We start from the raw sequence: 26,881 nt of genomic DNA, 5'->3' as shown, positions 1-26,881 counted from the left end.
CTCCCCCATCTCCCTAGCTCTCTCTTCCTCATTCCCTGCCTCTCTGTCTCATGTTCTTTTCTATTCACTTTATTTTTGACACGTTAAGTTTAACCAGGGCCATCTCTGAGGCTGTTTTGGAGCCTGTTGGATTTAGGAGAGGAGACACAAGTAAAGACAGTGATTCCTCTTCTTCTAAGATCTCTCCATAGCCACAGTTGAGAAGTAAGGTTGGGGTCCTGTGAGCATCTCCCCTTCCTAGACTGATTGTGGCTAGGGCTGGTCTTGAGTGAAGCCAGTGCAGGTAAATATAGTTGCTCTGGGTTATTGATTATATTAGTAGTGTGGAGTCTGGAGAATGGCAGGTCATGCCCATTCCTTCTTGTTCTTATTTCCTTCCTACCTCCTCTGAGTTGTTTAAGGCTGTGCCGATTTACATCACTTATTTTCTGCCTCTTGGACAGCCACAAGCTTCTACATTTACTACTAAGTTTTCAAAGGGAATTTTTCATGCTTTTTCTAAAAGTACCTTTAGCATGCTTCCTAGAAGACAAACTTGTTTCTGCGTTAGCACAACCACAATATCACCATCTGATAGGGGTATACTCAGGATGAATTCAACACTGGGCTGTTAATGGGCTGACTGGCCACTGACTTCCTGAGAAACCAATTTCCTTTCCTGAAATGTCTTTCCTCAAGGGAATATTGCTAATAGTACATTTCCAGATATTTGACAGGTAATAGTGGAGTTCTGTGAAGGAAAGATAAAGATGGCTTTTTAGTGTCACTGTATTTGCATAGTGATGGAAATGATTATCCAGCTTCCCAGGAAAGCTCTCCAGAGTGAGTGTGTTTACACTTTAGAATATTTTATATAAGAGGAGAATGTGCAGCTGGAAATTCACTTTTATCTTCAACTAGTGCTGCTTGTGTGGAGCATTTTGTTATTTTCTTTGACTGAGCCATCCAGCTCCTCTGCATCGTCTTCAAACCTGATATTCTGTCTCCTACTTGATCTCTTTGAGTTATTATTATTAGCCTTTTCATTTCTTATTTCATTTCAGTTTGATTTTTTTCCGTATTTCAAATTACTTATTGGATTCAATTTTTATATCTTACAGTGTTCCCCTTTCCTTCAGTCATTTGCTAGTGTTTTCTTGCTCACAAATAATTTTGTTTCTATCCTCTTTGAGTTGAATCACATGCTTTACTTCTTGAACATGACTCGTCTTTTTGGGTTCTGCATATTGGATATCATTTTAATAATTCTCCTTAGGTAATACAGATATGATTTGTGCTTTGAGCCAAGGGCATTTTATCTTAGTTTTAATTTGTTTTTGGAATAGGATCTGAGCCTCAGAATTTATGGTGTTGGTTGTCTTTTGCTGTATATATTTAACCCAGGAGGCTGTTACTCCAAGATGAGAAGTTAGGCAGGATGTAATTAGCATAGTAAATAAATGCCTTTTAGAGTTGTAAAAATAGTTTAGTTAGGATCCCTGCTACACCCAAGGCTGTGCCTGAGGGCAATAACTTAGTGACATCACTCACTCTAGATAACCAGATACAGCCCTAGACCCCATGACGCCTACTGGACAGTATTTAAGCAGAGACGAAGAGCAATCCTGTGTTCTGTGCATCTGGAGAAATGCCACTTTGATCTGCCCAGGGTCTGGAGAGTCTCCACTATGATCCTGCCACTCGAATCAGAGACTTCAGTTAGAGACTGGACCTGACATTCAGCTAAGATACACGTCGCACAGGTGATCAGCCTGAATGTCAACTTTGTGTGAAAAGCCTCAGCATAATAAAATAAAACTTTTGTTATATTAACTACATGCATCTACCTTCTTGCTCGTGACACAGAATCACTTGTATCCGAAGGTTTCAGGACCCAGGGTCGGGGTCAGGTACCAGGGTGCAGCGTTCTCCTAGATCTAGATCTGGTCTAGACTGGCAGCAAGCGTGTTGGGAGGCTGTGCAGAGCGGGTCCAGGGCAGCCTGACAGCTGGAGCTGTGTGGAAGGCAGCCTGAGATGGAGTAGGAGGGACGGGTCCCATATGGGGCGGAGACACCTGTCAATCAGAGGAGTTTAGGGGGAATAAAACTTGCAGGGTGGACTTGGGAAACTAAATAAGAAAAAGAGCCAGCGGTTGGTGGGTTGGAGGAAGCACGCAACCCAATGCAGGGGTGTATTGGGCAGGGGGAGGAGGAGCCGCTTCAAGGAACCGGGATGTAGGGACAGGAAATTCTACCATTCCCTGTTTGACTTCTAGAGCCACGTATTCCGGAACTTGAAATGGAAGATCTGGCCAGTTATTTGGGGACCTGAAATCTTCCCGGGAACGGCAGTCGCCGCGCGGGGCGGCCTGGGAAAGTCACCAGTCAGCAGCGCAGCGGCGGGAACCGCAGCCCGGCGGCCCTGGAACCTCCCAGGTCAGAGGAGCTGCGGGGCTGGGACACGGAAGGGAAGGGACCAGGGTGTGCTCCGGGACGCTGCTCAGAAGGACACAGCTTTCAAAATTCTCTTGTGGATATCGTTCCGTTGTCGCTAAGTTTGGGAATCTATGAAGTGAGTCTTACCGTGATTTTTTTTTTTCACTCACCTTATGAATGCTAGACTCTTCTGTCATAAAATAATTCATAAAATAATCTGGTAGAGATTTGTATTATCTGATGTTTGCAAACAGTGTTCTCACAAATGTTTGTGGCATTTCCAAAGCTCCTGGAATTTAAATCCATGCTTTCTAACTCCGCTGCTTTACCACTTGCCTATTCAAGAGAATGCCTTTCACTCTGAAGAACAGGCATTCTCAGAGAACTTTGTGGATAGTAAGTACATGAGGAACTGTGGGGGTGTGGTCAAAACAGCTTGACCATACAGCTGCCACGACAGGCTTAGAGGTCCAGACACAGCTTCTGGCAGATAACACCTGGACCCAGGAAAAGCCGTAAGCTGACCCCATCCAGTGGGGCCTGCATCTAAGAGGAAATACCTCATATTCCAAACATTCCCTATACCCCTAGAGGAATGTCCCCCAATCAGGATCCTGAACCCTGGAAATACCCTCACCCCAAACTCTACTATAATAGAAACCTCACCCTGCCTGGGCTCTGGGCTCTCTGCTCTCACTGCTTCGTCTTGAAAATAAAGGCTCTTTGCTTTTACATATGGGATTCATTCTCTGTGGTGGTGTTTTGGGGGTCCCCGAGATCTGGACATAATACAAGCAGTGCAGATTTGATTGAATTAGAAAATACATTTTATCAAGCGCTCCAGTTATGGCTGAAAACATTAACATTTACTTAGCAAAGTTTTTATTGCCCATTAATTTTCTGAGATATATGCAGTCTAGGATGTAAATACAGCATTCAGAAATGTGTCTTCATATGCTGTTTTCTCATGTTACATCTTAGACCCAGGCAAATGCAGTATCCATGCTGTAAGAGTATATCAGGCCACACTATTTTATAGTTAGCAAACTCTGGAAATGAAATTTGAGAAAGCATCTTTGGAATAATTATGATAACTCACCTGTATCAGAAAAATATTTCCTTGGTTGAAGAAAAGCACTCCGTCCATGCACAGGTTTCCACACTGTTCTATTTTATTTCACGGTTTGTTGACATTCAGTGCTATGAATGTGGATTTCTTAAAGGAGGAGTGGGAATGACTCGACCCTGCTTACAGGGCTTTTTGCAGAGTCTCACATCAGAGAGTAAAGAAAAATCCTCAGAGAGAGACGAATGTATGTGTATGTGTGATGTTTTCTCTGCTTCGTGTTTATCCTTTGGCAGGTGTTACACATCTTTTAGTTTTGTTCCATGAAAACTTCCAGGTGCTTCCTGAAGAACCTTTTTCTCCTGTGCAGGTCTCACACTGCTCAGCCAGATCTGCTCACCTGTGAATCAGAAAAACGAGCCGTGGACAATGGAGAGAGAGGAGACAGTAGCCAGGGATCCAGGTGTGTAAGAGGGACTGAGGAATGAGTAGGAAGGGCTCAAGTGAGAGCAGAAACAGAGCATAAAATTGGTTTTGCCAGATTCTGTTTCCACTGAGAATAATTTCAGAATATTCCTATTATAGGTATTAGAAACCTCTCTATGTAAGAATTATTACTCATAGGCAAATATGATTTCATTTGGATTTTCACGTGAGTGATGTTGTTGCCTGTGCCATTCACATTATTGATCGTGTCTTCTTATCAATATTAAATGTTTTAATTATTATAATTTTAATATAATGTTTAGTTAGAACAACTGATGCCTTTTGGGTTTTTTTTCTGCTCTTAGAATTTTGGAGCATTTTGTAGTTCTTTCAGATTCTTTATCCTTTATGGTTAATTTTTCCATCTCCTAAATTAATACCAGCAGGATTTTGATAAGATTTGCTTTAGTACTAAACTGTATCTACATTGTTTTCCCATTGATTTCTCCTGTCTTTTGTCTTCATGTCAACTCTTAATGTTTTGTATTGATGTAATTTTAATAAATTTTGAAATGACCTCTGGGTTTGATCTTTATCTCATAATTTTTAATTTTTTTGTGATTTCTCATTTTATCAATTTTAGGAAGATTTCCTCTGTATTTAAGAAATGCTTGTAGGATTTTGGTATTTAAAATCTTACAAACATCCTTTTATATTTCTTCACTTGTTTGAATAAGAACATTCTAGCAGTGAGTCAAAATATTATATATTAAATACATATTTATATATATATATATATATATGTATATATAATTCAGTACTCATTATGTATTCTTCTGTCCAGGTTCTTGGAGAAGACACTTTTTAAACATTGATCTTGATTTTTTTTTAACATTTTGTTTGTTTGTTTGTTTTGTTTCTGTTTTTTCGAAACAGGGGTTCTCTGTGTGGCTTTGGAGCCTGTCCTGGAACTCACTCTGTAGACCAGGTTGGCCTCGAACTCACAGAGATCCGCCTGACTCTGCCTCCCGAGTGCTGGGATTAAAGGCTTGTGCCACCACCCAGCTTGTTTTGTTTTCTTTCTTGTTTTTGAGATACTGTCTCTGTGTAGTCATGGCTGTTCTGGAACTTGATGTAGATCAGGCTTGCCTTGAACTCAGAGATCCACCTGCCCTAGCCTCTGAGGAGTAAAGGCTTGTGCCACCAAGCCATGCTGACTTGTTCTGACATGAACTGCTTGAAGTTTGAGAAGACTGGGCATATTCCGCTCTTGTGTGGATGATTCTCTGCAGGCCTGCTAGGCATTATTGTTTTCTGTGCTGTTCATTGTCATGTTTCTCAATGGTGGACATTGAAGCTTCCCTGAATCACTGTCTGTTTGCTTCCTACAATTCTATCATTGATTGCTTCATGTATTTTGAAACTTTTCTGTGAAATGCATTTATATTGACCACATAGCTTTCTGGCAAATGAACCATTTAGTCATTTGTTAATCTTCTTTGTTTTTTGTTTCAATAGATTTGGCTTTTTCTCTTACCTACCATAATAATTACCAACACTCTTAACAGCAAATCTTTAAAAAATATTTATTCACACTTAGCACTTTGTATCCTTACATTTGAAGTAAATACTTTCATTGAAAGTATTTTATGATATTAGGGTGTCCTTTTTTGAAGCCGTATACTATTTTAATTTTTGTTTGGGGAACATTATCCGTACACATTTTAAGAAGTCATTGACAGGAAATATAAACTCATACCCTCTTGTTAGTTTTTGTCTATTTCTTTTTTTTCTTAATTTATTTATTTATTTATTTTTGTTTTTCAAGACAGGGTTTCTCTGTGTAGCTTTGCGCCTTTCCTGGATCTCGCTCTATAGACCAGGCTGGCTTCGAACTCACAAAGATCCACCAGGCTCTGCTTCCGGAGTGCTGGGATTAAAGGCGTGGGCCACCACTGCCTGGCTCCAGGAAGTTTCTTGATCTAGTTAGTGTTGATTTTTGTGTATGGTTAGAGATATGGATCTAATGTCACTTGTCTACACATGGGTAATCATTTCCCCAGCATTGAATGTTCAAAGGACTCTCTTCTTCAGTTCATTTTTTATGTATTTGGCTCTCTTGATCTTTCTGCTTTGTGTTTCTTTTTGGGATCTCTGTTCTGTTCAATATTCTATATTTTGTTTATTATTTTGTTTTTTATATGTAGGCCCATACTGTCTTTGTCATTGTGCCTCTGAATCATAATATGTGATCAGGTCTTGTGATGTCCCCAGTAATACTCTTCTTAAGGATAATTTTTAAGGATAATAGTTGTGATTTTTCTGCGTCCATATGACTGTTTCTATATCTACTTTTGTGGAAAATGTCAGTATTTGCTTATCCGATTGCACCAGTTTCACTGGTTGCTCTTAATAGTGTAACCATGTGCAGGATAGACTTATGTCAACTTGACACAAGTTATCAGAGAGGAGGGAAACTCAATTGAGAAAATGCCTTCATAAGATCTGACATAATTCTTAATTTGAGATCGATGGGGAAGGACCCAACCCCATGGGGGTGGTGGGTTGGTGGGATGATGGTCCTTGATTGTATAAGAAGGCTGAGCAAGCTATGGGAAGCAAGCCAGTAAGCAGTACTTCTCCATGGTTTCTGCATCAGCCCTTGCCTCCAGGTCTGGTTTGTTGACATGTTCCTATCCTGAATTCCTTCAATGATGAACAGCAATATGGAAGTATGGGTCAAATAAACTCTTTTCTTGCTGGCTTGCTTTTTGATCATGATGTTTCATTGTAGCAATAGAAACCCTAGCTAAAATAAAACCATATACACCATTTCATTCATCAGGCAGTGTTCACGAAAGTCTATTTCTTTGTGTACCATTACTTTTCATGTTTTAGCCTGAGTGCCTTAAAATTTTCTTCACAGAAGTGAATTCATCATTACTGTTATTATGTATATTATTCCTAGATGTTTTGGAAACACCGTGAATGGCTTAAATTTACAAATTACTTTTCAAATTGTTATTATTAATAAATACAGAAAGTAGTTATTTTCTGTGTTAGTTTTGTACTTTTCAATAACATGTGAAACACTTAGCAAATCTAAGGTTTTCCCATGGTTACTCTGTAAAGTTTTTTGTGTGATCACATCATCATTAAAATGGAACTTGTTGCCTTTCCTACCTGTTTCCTCTTAACTCTTTTTTATTATTCAATTTTTTATGGCACACTCTTATGCCACTAGATTCAATAAGACTAGAGAGCACATGTTATCTTACTCTTCTTTTAGTTTTCCTGCTAATGCTACTCATGTTTTTTCTCTGCACTGGACTATTGGCTTCAGTGTAACATTTCTTCCTGTGTTCCATTTCTTCCTGTTTCATTTAGGAGTTTATCGTAAAATCTCCTGAAGTTTGTCTTACATCATATCTGTTTCTACTGGTATTTTCATATCATGGGGCTTTTACTCATGATTTGTTTTTAAATATTATTGTGGGTAACACTAGGGGTAGTAATTTACTTCTTTCTAGTTAGAAATGGTAGTTTGCTGGTTTGTGTGTTGAAAATAATCTGGTACACTCCAGCTCTCCTATTCATTTATTCCTTTTGTAAAATACTTATTTCCTGGGTTGTGATGGCTAATTTCTCTATGTATACTTTGTCTCTAATTATGATCTGAAGTGCAGTTTGAGTTGATGCCCTTTGTCATTTTATAACCCATTTCATATGCCTTTCCTTCATGAATTTTAAGAGCTCATATTTCGGGGTGCAGTGATAAGGTTCATATTGATTTTCTTTCACCACTCTAAATATACCCTTCCATGTTCTCCTGTCTTTGACAAGATTTCTGATATCATTTCGGTTTTTGGATCTTCTTATGTGGTTTTGCATTGACCATAATAGAGTTGTATTAATTTTAGCTTTGTATTTTTGACACTTTGATGTGAAATTTCAACAAAAATTCCATTCTTTGTTTCTGAGACAGAAACTCAGAGAAGAGCAACAAGAAGAATGAATGTTTCTTTAGTTAATGCTCCCCAGGTCAGTGTCATATTCACATTTCTTTGAAAATTGCTTTTATTATAGAAACCATTCAAGACTTTAATTCTCTACCACTGGCAATGTTATTGAAAGTATTTATTTTGCCTTATTCATCTGTTTTTCTTTTCTTATATTCAAAGTTAAGTCTTTAAATCTTTCACTTATGTAGCAGAGACTTGTCCCATTATATTTTTCCTTGATTTTAAACTATAAGGCCATGAATTTCCATGGATTTAAGACTTGGATTTCTAAAACAGATGCTATTGTAAATGGCACTCAAAGAAATTTATTGATTCCCAGCCCGGTGATGGTGGCGCATGCCTTTAATCCCAGCACTAGGGAGGCAGAGCCAGGTGGATCTCTGTGAGTTCGAGGCCAGCTTGGCCTACCAAGTGAGTTCCAGGAAAGGCGCAAAGCTACACAGAGAAACCCTGTCTCAAAAAAAAAAAAAAAAAAAAAAAAAAAAAGAAGAAGAAGAAGAAGAAAGAGAAAAAGAAATTTATTGATTCCCAATTTTTGCATAGGATGGACTTGTGTCCTTTTATGTTAGTGAGGAAGTGAGGTCTCATGTGCCACATAGTTGGCATTTTGCAATGGTTAGTTTTGCTGAAATAGGCTTGTGAAGGTGGAGATGCCAATACATGGACCTTTTCACTGACATTACTGAGCAATTTATAGAAAAGTAGAATTTGAAGAGACTCCTTGCCTTGAACCCTAATAGTAAATAGTTTAGCATCCTAGAAAGCACAGATGATGAAAGTAGTATGTGGCTTGCTCTTGCCAAAAAACTGATGCGTCTCTGACAAGATGAAGGTTGCAGTATTCTAGTTTGTCTTTTTGCCAGGTTGTGTCACACATTGATGATGTGTGTGTTGACACCTGAAATGCAATTGTCTCAGTAGAGATTCTGTTCAGAGCTCTTTGGTTATCCCTGCTGTCTCCACCTTTGTATGGCATCATGTGGAATGTATTAGCAAGAGTTTTCTAGAGAGTATTTACTTGGTGCTGGACATATGCTATCAATTTTCAAGCATAAATGAAAGTCCCTCTTAATTACTTTACCATCTCCTTTTCTTTTGGAGAAAGAAGGCTCTCTCCAGCCTAAGTTCTTCCTCTCCCTGAAGGTTTGTCTTACACAGGGACAAATTTTGAAGAGTGGTTTCAGTGTTTCTATTTCTTTACATAATATTTTATTTGAGTATTGGAGGGTCTGTTTGCATATTTTCGTGTATACTGCATGATGCATTATACCCGTAGGTCCGTGATGTCAGCACCAAACTCTTGGCACTGAAGTCAGGAACTGTAGTTGGTTGTCATGTGTATAGAGAGAATTAGATTAGGTTTCTCTAGAGGTATAGCAAGTGTCTTTTACCTCTGAGTCTTTAGACTCTAGGTTTACATTTCTGGTACATGTTGTGACAGTATCTAACCCCATGCATTCTAGTTTTGGAAAAATGAAAGAATAATCACAAATGATACTTATTTATGCTAGAACCCAGTTAGATGAATGAGCTCAAATACTGAAGAATAAAATAATTTTAATTTTCAATTAAGTCAATCATAAGAGCAATAATATATTCAAAATTAGTGAAGTTAGAATATTTCTCATTCTATTTAATACATTTGCTTTTAGAACAGAAACTTTCTACTTCATCTGGATGCACTGTCGCAGATGGCATTTGTTTCCACAAATATTTCTAATTATTCTGTAGTGAAACACTGTATGGAATTCATGAAATTGTTATTATCAGTACTGTTGGCTTCAGCTTTTAGAAAAATTTAAATAACATTGATGTTGTCTAATTCTGATCTTTCTATTTACTTCATGGTTGTAAATGTTTCCCAAAACATATCTTCATTAAATATTTGATTCTGTGTTATTTGGAATGTTGGATGTATGCAATGAATTCTCAAGGAAAAACTGACTTTAATTCATCCACAAATTCTGCGTTCCATATTCTACCCCTTTGTTCTAGAAGGGGTGCAGCATTTTACTTAGCCCTCAGGACCTCAACTGAGCATTTTAGAGTCAGGTGAATCTAGCTTCAGACAGGGTTGTTCTAGTATTCATATTTAAGCAATGTCAACAGTTGTATAATTTTGAAGTATTATAACTTTACTATCTGAGATGTGACACTGGGATTCTATTTGCTATCAACACGTATTTCATAAAGGTACATTTCTGCATCTAGACCACAAATGTGTATGTTGTATTTATTAAATGTTTGCTGATTGCAAGACTATTATATCATCCTGTTTACACAGAGATAGAAAATACAATAAAGACTGAATATTTTAGAAAGTATCTTTTATGACAATTAAAGTACAATTTTATTTTAAAAATGTCTATATATTTCTCTAAAAGTATGTGTGTGTACTATGTATGACTCCTGCCTATAAGATTCATCAGTGAGCATTGGGTCTCATGGATCTGAGATTAAATTTTGTTTTGTAATGCCATGAGTGTGCTGGGAACCTAACTACATTTTCAATGACTTTAAGAAATGACAGACTCTATATTGGAGACAAATTTTTCAAATATAGTGATTGTGGTAAATCTTTTATCTGCTACTCGGGTATTAGAAAACATCAGAAAATTCATGGAAGAGAGTGACCTAATGTATGGAAACAATGTAGTAATTCCTTCTATACATTGTTTCTGAAAGAGTAGCAATGCAGCACTTCTAGAAAACTCTTGTCCTTTAAACATTGTCATGCCTCATGTATATCACAAACATGTCTCTAATTCTTTAGGTCTCTTTAACTTAAGAAATCATTTGTCAAGCATCACATGGTAAATAGGTAATTTTCCATGGCAGGGTCTGTTGTCATTCAGGGATGTGGCTGTGGACATCTCCAAGGAAGAATGGGAATGTCTAGACTGTGCTCAGAGGGCTTTGTACATGGGTGTGATGCTGGAGAATTACAACAACCTACTCTTTGTAGGTAAGAATTTTCTTTTTGTAGAATTCCTGATTTATCCTTTTAAGTTACTTACTTAGTGTGTATGTAAATTCTCTGTACCTAGAGAATCCCAGAAATGAGGAAAAATCTTGTTACCAATAGAATTTTTAATAGTGCTTAATTTGCATTTGTCTGTGTTCTCTAGAAGAATAACCAATGCTATATTCTCCATAATCTCTTCAGCCCTCCTATCTAATAAATAAAGAAAATTTGAAGGTTCAAAGAGTATTGAGAGCAAGGAAATATATAGCAGTACTCATAATAATTAGAATATATTAATTTTGCTACTGTATTAAACTCTTCACCTATATCTGATTATAAACAATGGAAGAGGCTTTAGAGAAAGATCTGTTGGTTTTGAGAATGTTGTTTTTATTTTTGAGATGTAGTTGCTATGTTTAATACTGGCACAGCATGATTTTAATATGGAGGCTGAAGCAGTAGGACATGGTGAGTGCCCTGATAACCTGGGTTATATTATGAGTTCCTACTCGACCAAAGCTGTACTGTGTACTCTGTCTCAAAAACATAATAGGGAGATTTTCTTCATATGATCCTTCACAGAGATTCTTTCTTAAAGTTCTTTTTTTTTTTAAAGATTTATTTATTTATTATGTATACAGTGTTCTGCCTGCACGCATCCCTGCAGGCCAGAAAAGGGCACCTGATCTCATTATAGATGGTAGTGAGCCACCATGTGGTTGCTGGGAATTGAACTCAGGACCTTTGGAAGAACAACCAGTGCTCTTAACCTCTGAGCCATCTCTCCAGCCCCCTCTTAAAGTTCTTTACTGTTCAAACACCTATTTGTCTTACCAGTTTTAGTTACAGTGTTTAGAAAAGAATGAGAAGCTATGCATGACACTTACCTCAGTCCTCTACATGTGCTGACAGTTTAGTTTGGTCTGTTTGTGGGACTCCTAGCAGTGCGATCAGGGCCTTTCCCTAACATGTTGGCTTCATTCTGGGAACTCATTCCTCATAGTGGGTTACTTCACCCAGCCTGAAGACAAAAGGAGGAGCTTAGTCCTACCTAAACTTAATTGCCATGCTTTGTTGACACCCATGGGAGTCCTGTCCCTTTCAGACCAGAAACAGGGGGAGTTGGTAAGGGGAGAGAGGGGAGGTGGAGAGAGGAAACATGAGAAGAGGAGGGAGGGTAAACTGCAGTTTGAATGTGAAATAAATGAAAAAAAAATTAATAGGAAGGAAAAAAGAATGAGAAGACTATTATTGTTCCTGTGCTTTTATATAGATCAGATTGGAAATTCTTATGAGCATCCAATTAATGACTGTGAAACAGAAAAGTCCTCTGTTAAGACCTCTGTCCCTGAAAGTTACTAGTGTATATGTCATTGTAAACCTAAGAAAACATCAGGCATTGAATCTGTTACTCATGCATTAATTGCTATTTTAATTAATAGTGTAATTAATAGTGTAATTTTAATTAATCCCTAATTACACTAATTTTTCAGAGAACCATCGCATATGTGGTAAATATGAGAAGGTCGTGCATCAAGTCACAAAGCATTTCATCCATGATCATGAAAACGTCAAAGAGACGTCTTGTAAATGTAATGAGCTTGGCAAAGTGATTCATGAATCCAGCCAGTGTACACCTTGTGACACAAGGGATACTACAGAAAATAACAAGTACAGAGTTGGTAACCACAGAGATGCCTCTGTTGAAACGTTAAACCTCAACAGACACAAAAGTGGGAATGGAAGAGAAGAACCTTGCAAATATACAGACTGTGTAAACTGTTTAAATTTGTGTTCCAGCATTAGCCAAAATCAAAGAAATCACATAGGAAAGGAAGAACACAAAAATATGGAGTATTATACATTTTTTGACTCTAATACAGAAATCACACTGAAACAAACTGATAGTGGGAAGAAACAACACCAATGCAGAAAACATGGAAAATGCCTCAAGACTCACTCAAGCCTCATTAGACATCAGAGATTCCATCCTAGAGAAAAACCCTACAAATGTACAGAATGTGGTAAGTGCTTTTGTCACATATCACACTTTAGAAGACATTACACGGTCCACATTGGAGAGAAACCTTACAGATGTAGTGAATGTGACAAATGCTTTACAAGTGGCTCATATCTTAGAATACATCAGAGAACCCACAGAGGAGAGACTTATATATGTAGTGAATGTGACAAATCCTTTACCACAGAAGGTCATCTTAGAACTCATCAGAGAATCCATGCAGGAGAGAAACCTTACAAATGTGGTGAATGTGAGAAATCCTTCTTGAGTGTCTTTGGTCGTAGAAAACATCTGAAAACTCATACAGGTGAGAAACCTTACAAATGTAGTTCATGTGACAAATCCTTTATCCAGAAAGACAGTTTTAAAATGCATCAGAGAATTCATTCAGGAGAGAAACCTTACAAATGTAGTGAATGTGACAAATTCTTCATACGGAGCTCAGATCTTAGAAAACATCTGAAAACTCATACAGGTGAGAAGCCTTACACATGTAGTGAATGTGACAAACCCTTTACCCAGAAAGCCAGTCTTAAAGTACATCAGAGAATTCATTCAGGGGAGAAACCTTACAAATGTAGTGAATGTGACAAATTCTTCATACGGAGCTCAGATCTTAGAAAACATCTGAAAACTCATACAGGTGAGAAGCCTTACACATGTACTGAATGTGACAAATCCTTTACCCAGAAAGCCAGTCTTAAAGTACATCAGAGAATTCATACAGGTGAGAAGCCTTACACATGTAGTGAATGTGACAAATCCTTTATTAGTTGTTCAGAACTTAGAAAACATCAGAGAATTCATTCAGGAGAGAAACCTTACAAATGTAGTAAATGTGACAAATCCTTTACTCAGAAAGGCAGTCTTAAAATGCATCAGAGAATTCATACAGGAGAGAAACCTTACAAATGTAGTGAATGTGACAAATCCTTTACCGATAAAGGGAATCTTAGAAAGCATCAGAGAATTCATACAGGAGAGAAACCCTACAAATGTAGTGAATGTGACAAATCCTTTTCCCAGAAATACAATTTTAGAATACATCAGAGATTTCATACAGGAGAGAAACCTTACAAATGTAGTGAATGTGAGAAATCCTTTACATTTGGCTCATCTCTTAGTATACATCAGAGAATCCACAGAGGAGAGACTTACAAATGTAGTGAATGTGAGAAATCCTTTACCCAGAAAGGGAATCTTAGAACTCATCAGAGAATCCACACAGGAGAGAAACCTTACAAATGTAGTGAATGTGACAAATCATTTTCTCAGAAAGACCATCTTAGAACTCATCAGAGACTTCATACAGGATAGAAACCTTACAAATGTAGTGAATGTGACAAATCTTTTTCATGTTGCTCAGCTCTTAGAAAACATCTGAAAACTCATACAGCTGGGAAACATTACATACTGTAGTGAATGCTAGAAATTCTTTACAGAGAAAGAAGTTTTGAACTCATTAGAGAATACATACACTTGAGAAACTTTAGAAATGTAGCAAACATGAGAAATCCTTTACTCCTTGCTCATCTCAGAATCTGTTGTGGGATATTTGATCATACTCTGAAACCTATATGTTAAAATCAAACATGGATTGGGGTTGTGACCTGGAACTAGTTGACAGGAAATAGCCACAGAGAGTATGGAGGAGCATGGAAGACATATAGACACATAGGAAGGAGTAGGGAACGACTTGGAGTTTTGTGGTAGTTTTGGTTTGAAATGGTTGGAGAGACACTCTTATTGCCAGGTCTCTGGACAAAATGGAACACCAGCTGGATGCTCCCCGCCCTCTCTTAACTAGCAGGTTTTCACCCCAACATCTGATTCCTGAGTCTTTGTTGGTAAATACAACAATAGAGATTTAGTTATAAACTACATGTGGTGGCTGTGGCATAGTCTGTGCCAACAGAACCAGAAATCCGACCAGGCCATTGCCTGAGCAACAGGGTGTTGAATGCAGGGTCGTAGGGCCACAGTCAGAAGCAACCACTGAGCTAACCGAGGAACAACATGAACACATCAGAATATACATATGAAAAAGAAACCTTACAATTATAGTGAATGTGAGAAATCCTTTACAATTTCACATTTCTTAGAGTATATTAGAGAATTCACTCAAGAGAAAAATCTTACCATTGTAGTTATCTTAATTCGGGTTTAATTACTCTGAAGAGACACCATGACGATGGCAACGCTTAAAGGAAAACATTTAATTGTGGCTGGCTTATACTTTCAAATATTTAGTACATTGGACTCACAGTGGGAAGCATAATGACATGCATGCAGATATGGGGCGAGAAAAGGAGCTAAGAGTTCTACATCTTTATCCTCAGGCAGCAGTTAGTGATTAATGTATTTTAAGTGTGGCTTGAGCATATATGAGACCTCAGTGCCTGCCTCAATGGTGACATGTAGATGTAACCAACCTTCTTATTAAATAAGAAACACAGAACCAATGCAAAGAAGAAAGCCAAGAGGTCAGAGCTAAGAGCTAAAACCTTACCCTTCCTCCTGCAGTGGTCCTACCTCTCTGAACCAGAGCTATCCCTGTGTTAAAGTCTTTATATAGAGTTCCTGTCCTGCCTTCTCGTTGGTTGTAAACCCAACCACATGACCGCCTCCTCACGGCCTGTCTGTATAGACCTCCAGGTTTTCCATGATTGGTATTGAGATTAAAGGCATGTGTAACCAATAATGGCTGTATCCCTGAACACACAGAGACTTACCCAGCTCTGCCTACCAAGTGCTGGGATTACAAGTGTATACCACCACTGCCCTGCTTTCCTATGGCTTGCTAATAGCTCTGACCCCCGAGCAACTTTATTTATTAACATACAAATAACATTTTAATACAAATAAAATATCACCATAGTGACACAATTCTTCCAACAAGGCCACATCTAATAGTTCCACCCACTATAGACAAAGCATTCAAACACATGAGTACATGGGGGCCATACCTATTCAAACCACTGTAGTAGTCAATATAAGGAACCTTTTAACTACAAAATCACCCTGAGAACATATCAAAGTATTTATACAGGAGAGAAAACTTAAAATGTAATGTATGAGGAAAAGTCTTTACCTACCTCTCAGGTCTAAGGAAACATCTGAAAATTCATACTGGTGAGACAAATTTTCATGGGAAATAATTTGGCATGTGATTTAACCAAGTTCTGTTCTTATCTCCACTTGAGACTCCACACTAGAGAATCATTATGAACATGAGAAACTTGTGAAAGCCTTTAAGTTATTTCAAATCTTAGAAAACATCAAGAGTTTATGCAGAGAGAAAATTTCAAAATGTAGGACAATTTTCATTAAAATATTTTACATGTTCAACCTGAAATACATCATAATGAAGACAAATTGAGAAAACTTAAGCATATGCTATTGTGTAATAGTTTCCTGGAGACTGGAATGATCCATTTTGAAGGGAAGCTGATTAAGGCAGGAAATATGCCACTCAAGAGCTTCAACCTTCAGCTTCAAGAAACCCCTGAAATTGACAGCATTCAGTGTTCATAACTCAAATGAAGAAACTCAGAAGTCATACCCCTTAGAAGAGGATTTTAGCCATCAAGATAGAATGCTCGTTAACTTGTAGATATTCATGAGCTTTATTTTACATGATGGTTTTTGAGTTTTGAGATAACAACTGTTTGAGTCTGTTATGCTCCAGTAAGCATCTGCTTACCCATAATCTTGTAAGCAATTCTAATAAAGCTCATTGATTCAAAAAGTTGGCCTTGATTCTGCTTTCACTTTCCAGTTGGGGTGAGAAGATGCTTATATGTATGTTGCGTCTCCCCAGGAAAGGTGTCTCATAAAACATGTGCTGTACCCATTAATTGTTCTTCCAAACTTGGGATAAACAGGAAGTCGATAATAGGTAGCATTTCTCAACCTGTGGGCTATCACTCCTTTGGGATAAAAGACCCTTTCACAGCGGTTGCCTACGATATAGGAAAACATATATTTTCAGTGGTTTTAAGAACTGAGATACCATGCCTCTATTGTCTCTAGCTGGGTCTGCCCCTTGCAGATGCACCCACATAGGAGTGTGTGGGACTCCAGCTCCCAGATTTTGCAGGGTTCTTGGGAGAGGAGAGGAATGAGGAAGTATTAGATAGAAAGATAGAGACTCTAAGAAAGATAGAGACAGGATAGCTTCAGTAGGGCCCTGGGTAAATACCCAGTTGCCTCAAGGTTTATTCCAAGGGGCTTTTTATACAATGCCAAGGGTGAGGCAGAATACCATCCCCTTTCAACATCAAAGCACAACACACAGCCAAATGGGGACCCTTCAAAACACGTGGTAGCCATGCCCATGGCCAAATCATCCCATTATGCAGCCCTGCTGGCTAAAGCAAGCTCAGATTCTCTGACCTTAAGTAATTTGAGCCACCACAAGAATGCTTGGGGAACTATATTAAAGGCTTGCAGCATTATGAATTTTGGAGCCACTGTTTCAGAGAAAAGGCATTTGAGTCTACAAAAAAGGGAAAGATATTTTTCTTTTCAAATGTTCCAGGCTTACTTGGTTAAGTTATAAAGTCTCCACTCATGTAGAATGTATGGGGTTTATAGGGCTCAGATAGAAGACTGCTTTCTTACTTGTATTAAAGGAGGAGAGAAAGGTCTACAAAATGACAAATGAAAATACAACTACAAAACTGTCGGTGACAGACATCATCCAAACTGGACTATGTTCCTGAATACCTTTCAACTCATGATAATACCCCATGATTCAGCCAAACTCTGATGACCTCAAGAACATTTTGGTGTTCTCCGTATTAGTGTTTATTAAAACAGGAACTCATTGTTGCTACAATCTTGAATACAGGCAGTTGAATTCAAAGGATCAAAGATAAATTCTACCAGTTGCTGCTACATCAGAGATGTTGGAACTGAGACAGGAGACTGTGGCAAGTTAGGTTTCTGGACTGTCCTTTAACAATCTGGAGATTCCAACTAGCTGACAAAGTCTGGAGATTCCAATTTCAAGTATTCAAAGGATAGAGACCAGCTTCTTGAGGACCTTGAAATTATTATCCTAAATCAGTACAGATTTCCACTATCGTGGTACATTTTTAAACTTGTCCACAATGAAAAGACATGTTACATTTTACCTCTCACCCTACTGTTTTCTTCATTCTGTAACTATTTATACACTTAGTTCTTGTCTATGGTGGTAGCAAGCATGTGGTGAGCCTGTATAAAAAGGTTCAGGTAGCCTAGAAGCTGGAACTGTGTGGAAAAGAGCACAGACAGAAAGGGTCATATGCAAATCAGTGGGGCAGGGACAATCACCGTATCAGAGGGGTAATGGCAAATGGACGAGAGGCTCTGTGGGATTTATGAATTCAATAGTATTTGTGAAAGAGCATCATTAAGAACCAGATTTCGGGGCTGGAGAGATGGCTCAGCGGTTAAGAGCACTGGCTGCTCTTCCAGAGGTCCTGAGGTCAATTCCCAGCAACCACATGGTGGCTTATACCCATCTATAATGAGATCTGGTGCCCTCTTCTGGCCTGCAGGTATACATTCAGCAGAACACTGTACACATAATAAATAAATAAATCTAAAAATAAATAAATTAAAAAAAAAAAGAACCGGATTTCAAGAGCCTGGTGGGCATTCCTAGAGGAACTTCCAAGGGCTATATTTTTAAGAACAAAACTGGCCTCAGACAGGATCTTCCTGGGCCAGGAATACTCCCTTCAGCTGCAGGACACCTTATAAGACAATGTGGGGAAGTCATGAGTACATTGTGCTATAGGGGACTGGAAACCCAATAGAAGGGAAAGCAGGGTTGTGAAACAGGCATGTTGGAGTGTACCAGAGGTTTGATCAGCTTTTATGCTGCTAAACAGGCTCTCAAAATTGTTTTAGGGTTACCACTCCCTGTATAAGTGAATTTTAGATAAGAAAAACTGTGGCTTATTGGGGTACTATTAAAAAGTCTTACAGTTGCCATGATATTTACAGAAGAATAATTGGAAAGAATTTGTATGGTGATATTTTATTTGTGCTGAAATGTGATTTTATTTGTATGTTAATAAAGTTGCCTGGCGATCAGAAGTCACAGCGAGCCATAAGCGGGAATCAGGCGGTGGTAGCACAGGCCCTTAATCCAATCACATGGCAGGCAGAGTCTCTGTGGTCAAGGACACATCCAAAGCAAGGTGACCTGAACTTTTAATCCCAGTACCAACCATAGAGACCTGGAGGTCTGTATAGATAGGCAGGGACGAGGAAATGATGTGGTTGGGTTTAGAGCCAATGAGAAGGCAGAACAGAAAGACAATAAAAAGACAGGACACAGAAAGAAGGTCTCTTTCTCAGAGGAAGGACAACAGCAAGTGATAAGATAACATGGTCTTAGCTCTTGGCTACTGCTCTGATCTCTGGGCTTTTAACTCTGCATTTGGCACTGTGTTTCTTATTTAATGAGACTGTTTAGAATTTCATCTACAAATTTGCATTATCTGTTGTATGCAAACTTGGTTGTCATATATTGGGACATTTATAAAGATCTTGGAATTTAAAATAATCCATGCTTTCTAACTCTATTGTTTTATCACTTGCCTATTCAAGCAAGTGGCCTTTGCTACTGGAGATTAGGCAAACACTGGGAGCTGTTTAGAAATTAGTCCCATGAGGAACCAGTGCATATTTGAGTCAGAAAGTATAATTTATAGAGCCCCACAAGAGTGGTTAAAAACATTAGCATTTACTATCCAGCTCTTTACTCCACATTAATATTTCATTTGAGATGTATACATACTAGGATGTAAATAATATATTGAGAAATGTGTCTTCATTGTTAAGTTTTTCAACATAAATTTTTACTGATTCTTTTGAAATTCACATCATTCACCCCAGTCCTACTCTCCTCCCAGCCCCTCTGTGTCTACTCTTTATGTTTTTAATGGTCCCCATGACAAATTAACATAAATAAATAAAAATATTAATTACAAAATAACACAACAGCAATAAAAAAGCAAAACAAAACAAAATCATTTTACTCCTCCATCTTACCTAAGTCTCCATCACCTCTTTATTTTTCTTAGTGGAATTGAGAGCTGTGTCACATAGTACACCCTTTGTCCAATCAGATTTACTTGCAAATGTGTATTGGGTATTGGTCTAGTTCAAGGCCTCTGGCTTCTGCTACACAATCAATACCGGACCCTCATTGAAATTCCTCTCAAATATCCTTTTGTTACTCCAAGTCATGGACATCCTGTCACTATGGTTCTACAGGACCAGCCCCTTCACATGATCCACCAGGCTATAGAAGGGGTAGTATTTGGGGTTAGCCAACTTAGAGCCCTGCATGTGTGCCTAGGTGGTATTTTGAGTTGGTCAGTCTGGGTTCCTGGGATGATCCCCATTAGGTGAGGTGCTAACCCAGCTCTTCTACCCCATGGCAAGGGGTGGGGTCAGCTCTCCTAGGGCCAGTACAGAAAATGGCAGGTTTAGCATAGACCTCACATTTCAACATATGTCTGTTGCCCTGTCTGAGAACTCACCATGTTGACCATGCCTGGACTTACATGGGCTCTGTCTCCCTCTGCCTTCTTCATGCTAAGATTAAAGCACTGAATTAACACTCCTGGCTCAAATACCCTCTTTAATTTCTAGGATTTGATGACACTCCTTTTTATGGGAAGAGGGAAATGCCTGGACTTTCCTCACTGTACTTTGTACAGATATTGGAGTTTGAAGAATTGCAGTAGTCTGGTTTCTGTGAGTGTACATAGCTTTCTTGCAGTCTGTACTGCTCCTCAGGTTTCCATTCAAAACCGCTAAGCAAGTTTGTGAGCGCTGTCGGAATGTGCCTCATATCTCATGGGGTTAAGGTAGAACATCAGAGGAGAAAAGAACATTGCATGTTACTTTTTTTGTTCTTCATAGTGTTCCTTATGGCAGATGTAAGGTTTTCTTTATTTTTATTCCCTGATTAATTGAGAAACACTGTAAAAATATTTTCATCCCAACAATTCAATTCAATTCCAACCGTTGAGTTTTGATTGAGCTGTGATAGGATTGATGAAAATCATGTGTCTGAAAATGCTTCCTAAGGAGTATTAGTATCAGGACCTTGCATGATAGTTGGTTCTTGTATAAAATCCTCCTTTTAGTTTTTTCTTTATTTACAGAGCACAGTACTGCCATAGAAATACAAGTCTTTTTGAAGACTCTCTTTCTCAGTATGGGCTCACTGGTAAGACCAACCTGTGAAACAAAACAGAGGCCTGGAAGGTGGAGAGAAAATAGACAATAACAAATATACCAAGTCTTTTGTAGGGATTGAGGTAGGATTGGTGAGAGGTTGCAGTGACATTGGAAGTGGAATGGGGACAGGAGTTAGCACAGCAGCTAATAGCACTTGCTGTGCTTAAACAGGACATAGTTGCAGTCCCCACCACTGGCAACGTGGCTAACAGCCATTCATAACTTCAATTACAGTAGATCACAAGCCTTCTGACCTCAGCAGGCACCAGTCACAAACAGACCACATACATACATGCTGCAAAGCACTGAAACACATAAGCTATAGCACATGGCCTAATAAATGATTTAAAAACAAATATGTGCAAATGGGATGTGCAATTTGGGTTTGCCACATTGTTTCTCTAGAAATGAATCTGGAATATTCTACTGGAAATAATGTCAAGATTATCCTATTTTATGTTTTTGCTTATGTGAAAATACTACTAAGAGAAAATACAATTATAAAATTTAAAATATTAATATTTGATTGTATCTGTAATTCCTTTTGATTCTTTTTTTTTTTTTTTGGTTTTTCGAGACAGGGTTTCTCTGTGTAGTTTTGCGCCTTTCCTGGAACTCGCTCTGTAGACCAGGCTGGCCTCGAACTCACAGAGATCCTCCTGCCTCTGCCTTCCCAGTGCTGGGATTAAAGGCATGCGCCACCACCGCCCGGCTTGATTCTATTTCTTTTGTTGTCAATTTTCTCATTTCCTAATGTACTCCCAACAAAACTTTGATAAAAATTGCTTAGTATCTCTACACAGTAATAAACGTCTATATAGCTGTCCCATTGATTAGTCCTCTTGTCTGTCTTCACAACATTTCTCAATGGTTTCCTTTGCAAGAAGAGAAAACTCTTGCTGATTATGTTCCCCTGTTTAAATGAGAACTTGCTAGCCTTTCCCTTCAGCCTGGTTCTTGGAGGGCCTCCTCCTTGTCCCACCCAATACACCCTGCTTCCTGCTATGTGATTTCTCTAAACTTGCCTACCACAGGCTCTTTAGTTTACCAAGTTCATCCTGCTCTTTTTTCCCCCTAAACTCCACTAATTGACAGGTGTCCCCACCTCATCGGGAACCGGTCTCAGGCTGCCTTCTACACAGCTCCAGCTGTCAGGCTGCCCTGGACCCTCTCTGAGCAGCCTCCCCACACCAGACGCTAGGCAGATCAAGGTGGCCTCTCTCCAGATGTTCAGAGCACAGCATTGCTCTTGGTCTTTGCTTAAATACTGTCCAGTAGGGGTCATGGGGTCTGTGTGTCTGGTTATCTTGGGTGAGTGATGTCACTAGTTCTGGTTGTCAGGTGCAGCGTTGGGTGTAGTGGGGTTCCTAACTAAACTATTTTTACATGCCTAAAAGGCATTTTTTATTTTGTTTTGTTTTGTTTTGTTTTGTTCTACTATGCTCAGTACATCCTGCCTAACTTCTCATCTTGGAATACCAGCCTCCTGGGTTAGAAATACACAGCAAGGGAAAACAAACGCCCTAAATCCTGACACTCAGGTCCCACTCCCAAAACAAATTAAAACTAAGATAAAACGCCTTTGACTCAAAGCACAAACCACATCTGTATCCACTAAGGAGAGAAAGCTAAATGATACCCAATATACAGAACTCAAAAACTAGAATCATGTTCAAGATGGTCAAACATGAAAAGCTTGTGATTCAACTCAGAGACTAGGAACAAAATGATTCATGGGCAAGAACACACTAGTAAATGCCTGAAGGAAATAAGGACACTGTAGGATATAAAAATTGAATTCAATGAGTAGTTAGAAACACCAAAAAATAACTCAAACTGAAATGAAACAATAAATGAAAAATGCAATAAACCTATTAATAAATTAAAGATATCAACTATGTAGGAGACAGAATATCAGGCTGGAAAATAAGGTAGAGGAGCTGGATGGCTCTGTCAAAGAAAATAATGAATTAAAATAAAATGCTCCACGCAAGTAGCACTAGTTAATGGTAAAAGTGAAGTTTCAGCTGAACGTTCTACACTAATTTGCAATATTCTAAATTTTTTGAGACAGTAACTCACTCTAGAGAGCTTTCCTGGAAAGCTGGATAATCATTTCCATCACTACACAAATAAAGTGACACTAAAAATCCGTCTTTATCCTTCCCTCACAGACCTCCACTACTGCCACTCAAACATCCAGAATTACACTATTAGCAATGTCGACTTGGGAGAGAAGATTTCAGAAACTCAGGATTTAGAAAGGAAATAAGTGTCTTAGGAAGTCAGTGGTCAGTCAGTCAATTAACAGCCTAGTAATGAATTCATCCTGTGCTGTCACATGGTGATGTTGTGGTTGTGCTAACTTAGAGACAAATTTGTCTTCCAGGAAGAATACTGAAGGTGCTTTTATGGAAAACACAGAAAATTCAATTTGAAAATTCAGGGGTGAACGTAGAAGCTTGTGGCTGTCCAAGATGTATAAAATAATCGATGTAAATGGGCACAGCCTTAAACAACTCAGTTACAGCATCTCATCTATGGCTCTGGGAATATTGATTGAGGAAGAGGGGGGTGGGAAGGAAATAAGAAAAGAAAGATGGGGAAAGGCTATAACATGTCATTCTCCAGACTCCATACAACTTGTAATCAGTAAATCAGAGCAACTGTGCTTACCTGCCCTGGATTCACTCAAGACCAGCCCTAGCCACCATCAGTCTAGGAATGGGAGAAGTTCACAGGGCCCCACCCTTAACCTCTCAACTGTGGCTATGGATAGACTTTAGGAGAGGGGGAATCACTGTCTTTATTTGTGTCTCTTCTGCTGAGGCCACCAGGTTGCATCATATAGCTCCAAAATCACATTCTCACAGATGGCCCTGGTTAATCTTGGTAGGTTACAAACAAAGTGAATAGAAATGTTCAAGAGAGAGAGTTAGGAAATGAGGTAGAAAGAGAGAGAGTGATGTGGAGAGAAAGGGACGGAGATAGAGATAAGGATATATATGGGCCAAGACATGAGTAAGGGATCAAAGTGTACATTAAGCAAGGTATATCATGTGAAATGGCAAAAAGATAATAATAAAAGTTAAAATTTTTATTTTACCTCTTTATCTGGTTTGATATCAGGTAATATTAATTTCATCAAGAATCTGGAAGCCTTGTCTTCATTTTACATCAAGGAGTATTTTAAGTAGCATCTCTGAAATTCTCACATAGTCCTGTGAGGAATCAATCTGTTTCTGGGCTTTTCTTTTTAATCAGGGTGTATTTATTTCTGGTTTTTTTTTTTGTTGCTGCTTATAAACCTCTTGAATCATGTTGGTGCAATTTTGGTGTGTGGTACCAATCAGGAGATTTGATCATTTCTTTTAGAGTTCCTAATTTAGTTCGATGAGGTCTTTAAAGTCAGCAAGCATCAGATATATTTGTACACTCCTGTCCCGTGATTGGGCTGTGCAGTTAGCTTGAGTACTTCCCAAGTCATATTGACAATAAGTCCCATATACATAGCTATCAAACAGATGTAGACTAAATCTCCTTTAAGATTCCATCTCACCACAGTCAAAATGCTATCACCAGGATTTATAATAACTTGTGACATGAATGTGGGGAAAGGGACACTGTTGTACACTGCTTTTGGGAGTGTAAACTATATAAGCCACTTTGGAAAGGATTTTATACTTTTCTCAAAAATGCTATAAATAGAACTATCCTACGTACTATACTGTTTAGCTATTTATCCACAAATGCACTTCTGATTGTTGTTCACAATTCTCTGTATACATCCATGCCCATCTGCATAGGCTGAAGAAAAGAGACTCAAGAATTACTCAAGCCCCTTCAAAGATTCTAGCCAAGAAATAGATTTGTCATGATTATAATGAGAACCAGATTTCTCTGGTGTGTTCTGAGGTTTAGGCTGTGCTATGATGATCATGACAGGTCAATAGGCATCCCAGCTTTGCAGGGAGGTGAGCACACAGAAAAACAAATGCAGAGGTAGGGGGTCTGTCCTTAAAGCACAGAGTTCATTCTGAGCCCATGGGCACCTTCCACATGACAGGACAGCTTATTTCACATTGTGGTGAGTTGTATTGTTTCTCTCCATATGGAAAAACAATGATGTCCTATGTAATAGATTCCCCATGTGTGCATGGATTAAACACATTAGTGTTTAACTCCATGTCACAAATAATTAATCCTAGCTGAGTCAAGAAAAGAAATGAATGCATTTTCCCTTGGAGTCCATTTCCATTGGACTAACAGCAAGTCCAGATTTGAATTCTCTACTTCAATTTCCATTCCATGGTTCTCTGTTCCATGAGTTTGAATCTGTGCCTACCTGAAGGCTGTCTTGTCTTGCGAATCTATTCCTGTGTGTCTGTTTGCTCCCTCCATCTCCCCGCCTCTCTCTCTCTCTCTCTCTCTCTCTCTCTCTCTCTCTCTCTCTCTCTCTCTCTCTCTCTCTGTGTGTGTGTGTGTGTGTGTGTGTGTGTGTGTGTTTCTGACTGTGTACTGTTTATGGATCTGTCTGTCCATAACAGAGTAGTTTTCTCTGTCTTTATTGAATAGCATAAAAGCATCACATGGGGTAGGTATGAGAAATCTTTTATAGACATTAAAACCCTTGGAACTGGAATATGGATGGTTACAAGCCAACACGTGAATGCTATGAACTGACTTCCGGTCCTCTGCAAAAGCATAAAGTATTCTTGTTGCTGAGCTATTCCTTCAGCCCCCAGGTAACATTTTTAAAATATGAGTTTTAAAGGTTTGCATAAGCTCAATATATGACATTCCCAGAAAAAATAGACATTACATTGGTCTTGAATATATTTAATGGATAAACAGACATTTCTGCCTATTGCTCTGCTCTGAGATGGTGTCTCAGAAAGAATGACTGGACTTCTTCTTGCCTTTTCAAATCAAAGTGTCAAAAATGCACATATAACTACAATGATACTAACAACAAATACTGGAGACAAAACAAGAGCAATTACATATATCCACAGTATTAATAAGAGTCCAACTTATCACACCCACAATGCAACTCAGCATGGAGTTTCTTGAAAAATAAAACAAACGAACAAAATGACTCTGGGTGTGAGAGGCAGGACCAGGTGGAGCTCTATGCGTTGAAGGCCATCCTCGTGTGGATGAAGATTTGCAAGCCAGCCAGGGCTAAAAACTGAAAATAAAATTAAAGCATATATTTCCCATAAAACATTCACTTCAAATCTGACACAAAATACTGAAAGTGAAGGATTTTAAATGACAAAAAGATTTGCCTTGTAAATTTATTTCTGTAAGAAGTGGATAGGGCCAGGCTGGAAAGAGTACTCAAGTGGTTAAGAATACTTGAGGCTCTTAACCAAGAACCTGGGTTAAATCCACAGCAATCACCTGGTAGCTCACAGCTGCTTGTGACTCAAGATCCAGGGATCCAAAGCCTTCTTCTGACTTCCACGTGCACCAGACATGCATGTGATGCACAAACATACATACAGACAAAAAATATACATAAAAAATTTTAAAAATGAAGGGAATGGGAAGAATTATTGAGGCAAGTAAGAGAAGGGGCAAGGAATTCAGGAGGTAAACCTACTTATTCCCATCTCTCTCTTTGCTTTCCTTCCATGGTGGCCTCTCACTCCTTCCAGAAATCAGAAAGCCAAACCTTGGGAGGCAGTGTCATGCATAAGGAGTTATGGAGA

General features: G+C 38.6%; 2 protein-coding genes across 2 annotated transcripts in view; one reads left to right on the top strand and one right to left on the bottom strand.

Annotated features, from left to right (window-relative positions):
* Positions 1–26,881, bottom strand: part of LOC128125424 (zinc finger protein 420-like) — a 337,518-nt gene that overhangs the window by 114,290 nt on the left and 196,347 nt on the right. The window lies entirely within an intron of this gene.
* Positions 1,985–16,666, top strand: LOC128125434 (zinc finger protein 420-like). The gene is made up of 5 exons (XM_052762863.1): positions 1,985–2,551; positions 3,852–3,944; positions 7,893–7,948; positions 10,768–10,894; positions 12,388–16,666. The coding sequence occupies exons 2-5, from the start codon at positions 3,911–3,913 to the stop codon at positions 14,229–14,231; spliced, it is 2,061 nt and encodes a 686-aa protein (XP_052618823.1). The 5' UTR covers positions 1,985–2,551; positions 3,852–3,910; the 3' UTR covers positions 14,232–16,666.

Source organism: Peromyscus californicus, unplaced genomic scaffold, assembly GCF_007827085.1.
Source record: "Peromyscus californicus insignis strain IS unplaced genomic scaffold, ASM782708v3 Scaffold_4__1_contigs__length_199733344, whole genome shotgun sequence".
NCBI classification, from domain to species: Eukaryota; Metazoa; Chordata; class Mammalia; order Rodentia; family Cricetidae; genus Peromyscus; species Peromyscus californicus.
Note: the sequence above shows the minus strand (reverse complement) of the source record. Positions and strands in the feature narration are given on the sequence as shown.

Bases quoted from the DNA above. Each gene is read 5' to 3' on its own strand.
- LOC128125434 (XM_052762863.1), top strand. From the start codon at position 3,911: ATGGAGAGAGAGGAGACAGTAGCCAGGGATCCAG. The intron at 3,945-7,892 runs GTGTGTAAGAGG...TTTCTGAGACAG, and splicing joins GACAGTAGCCAGGGATCCAG to AAACTCAGAGAAGAGCAACA. The intron at 7,949-10,767 runs GTCAGTGTCATA...TTTCCATGGCAG, and splicing joins CTTTAGTTAATGCTCCCCAG to GGTCTGTTGTCATTCAGGGA.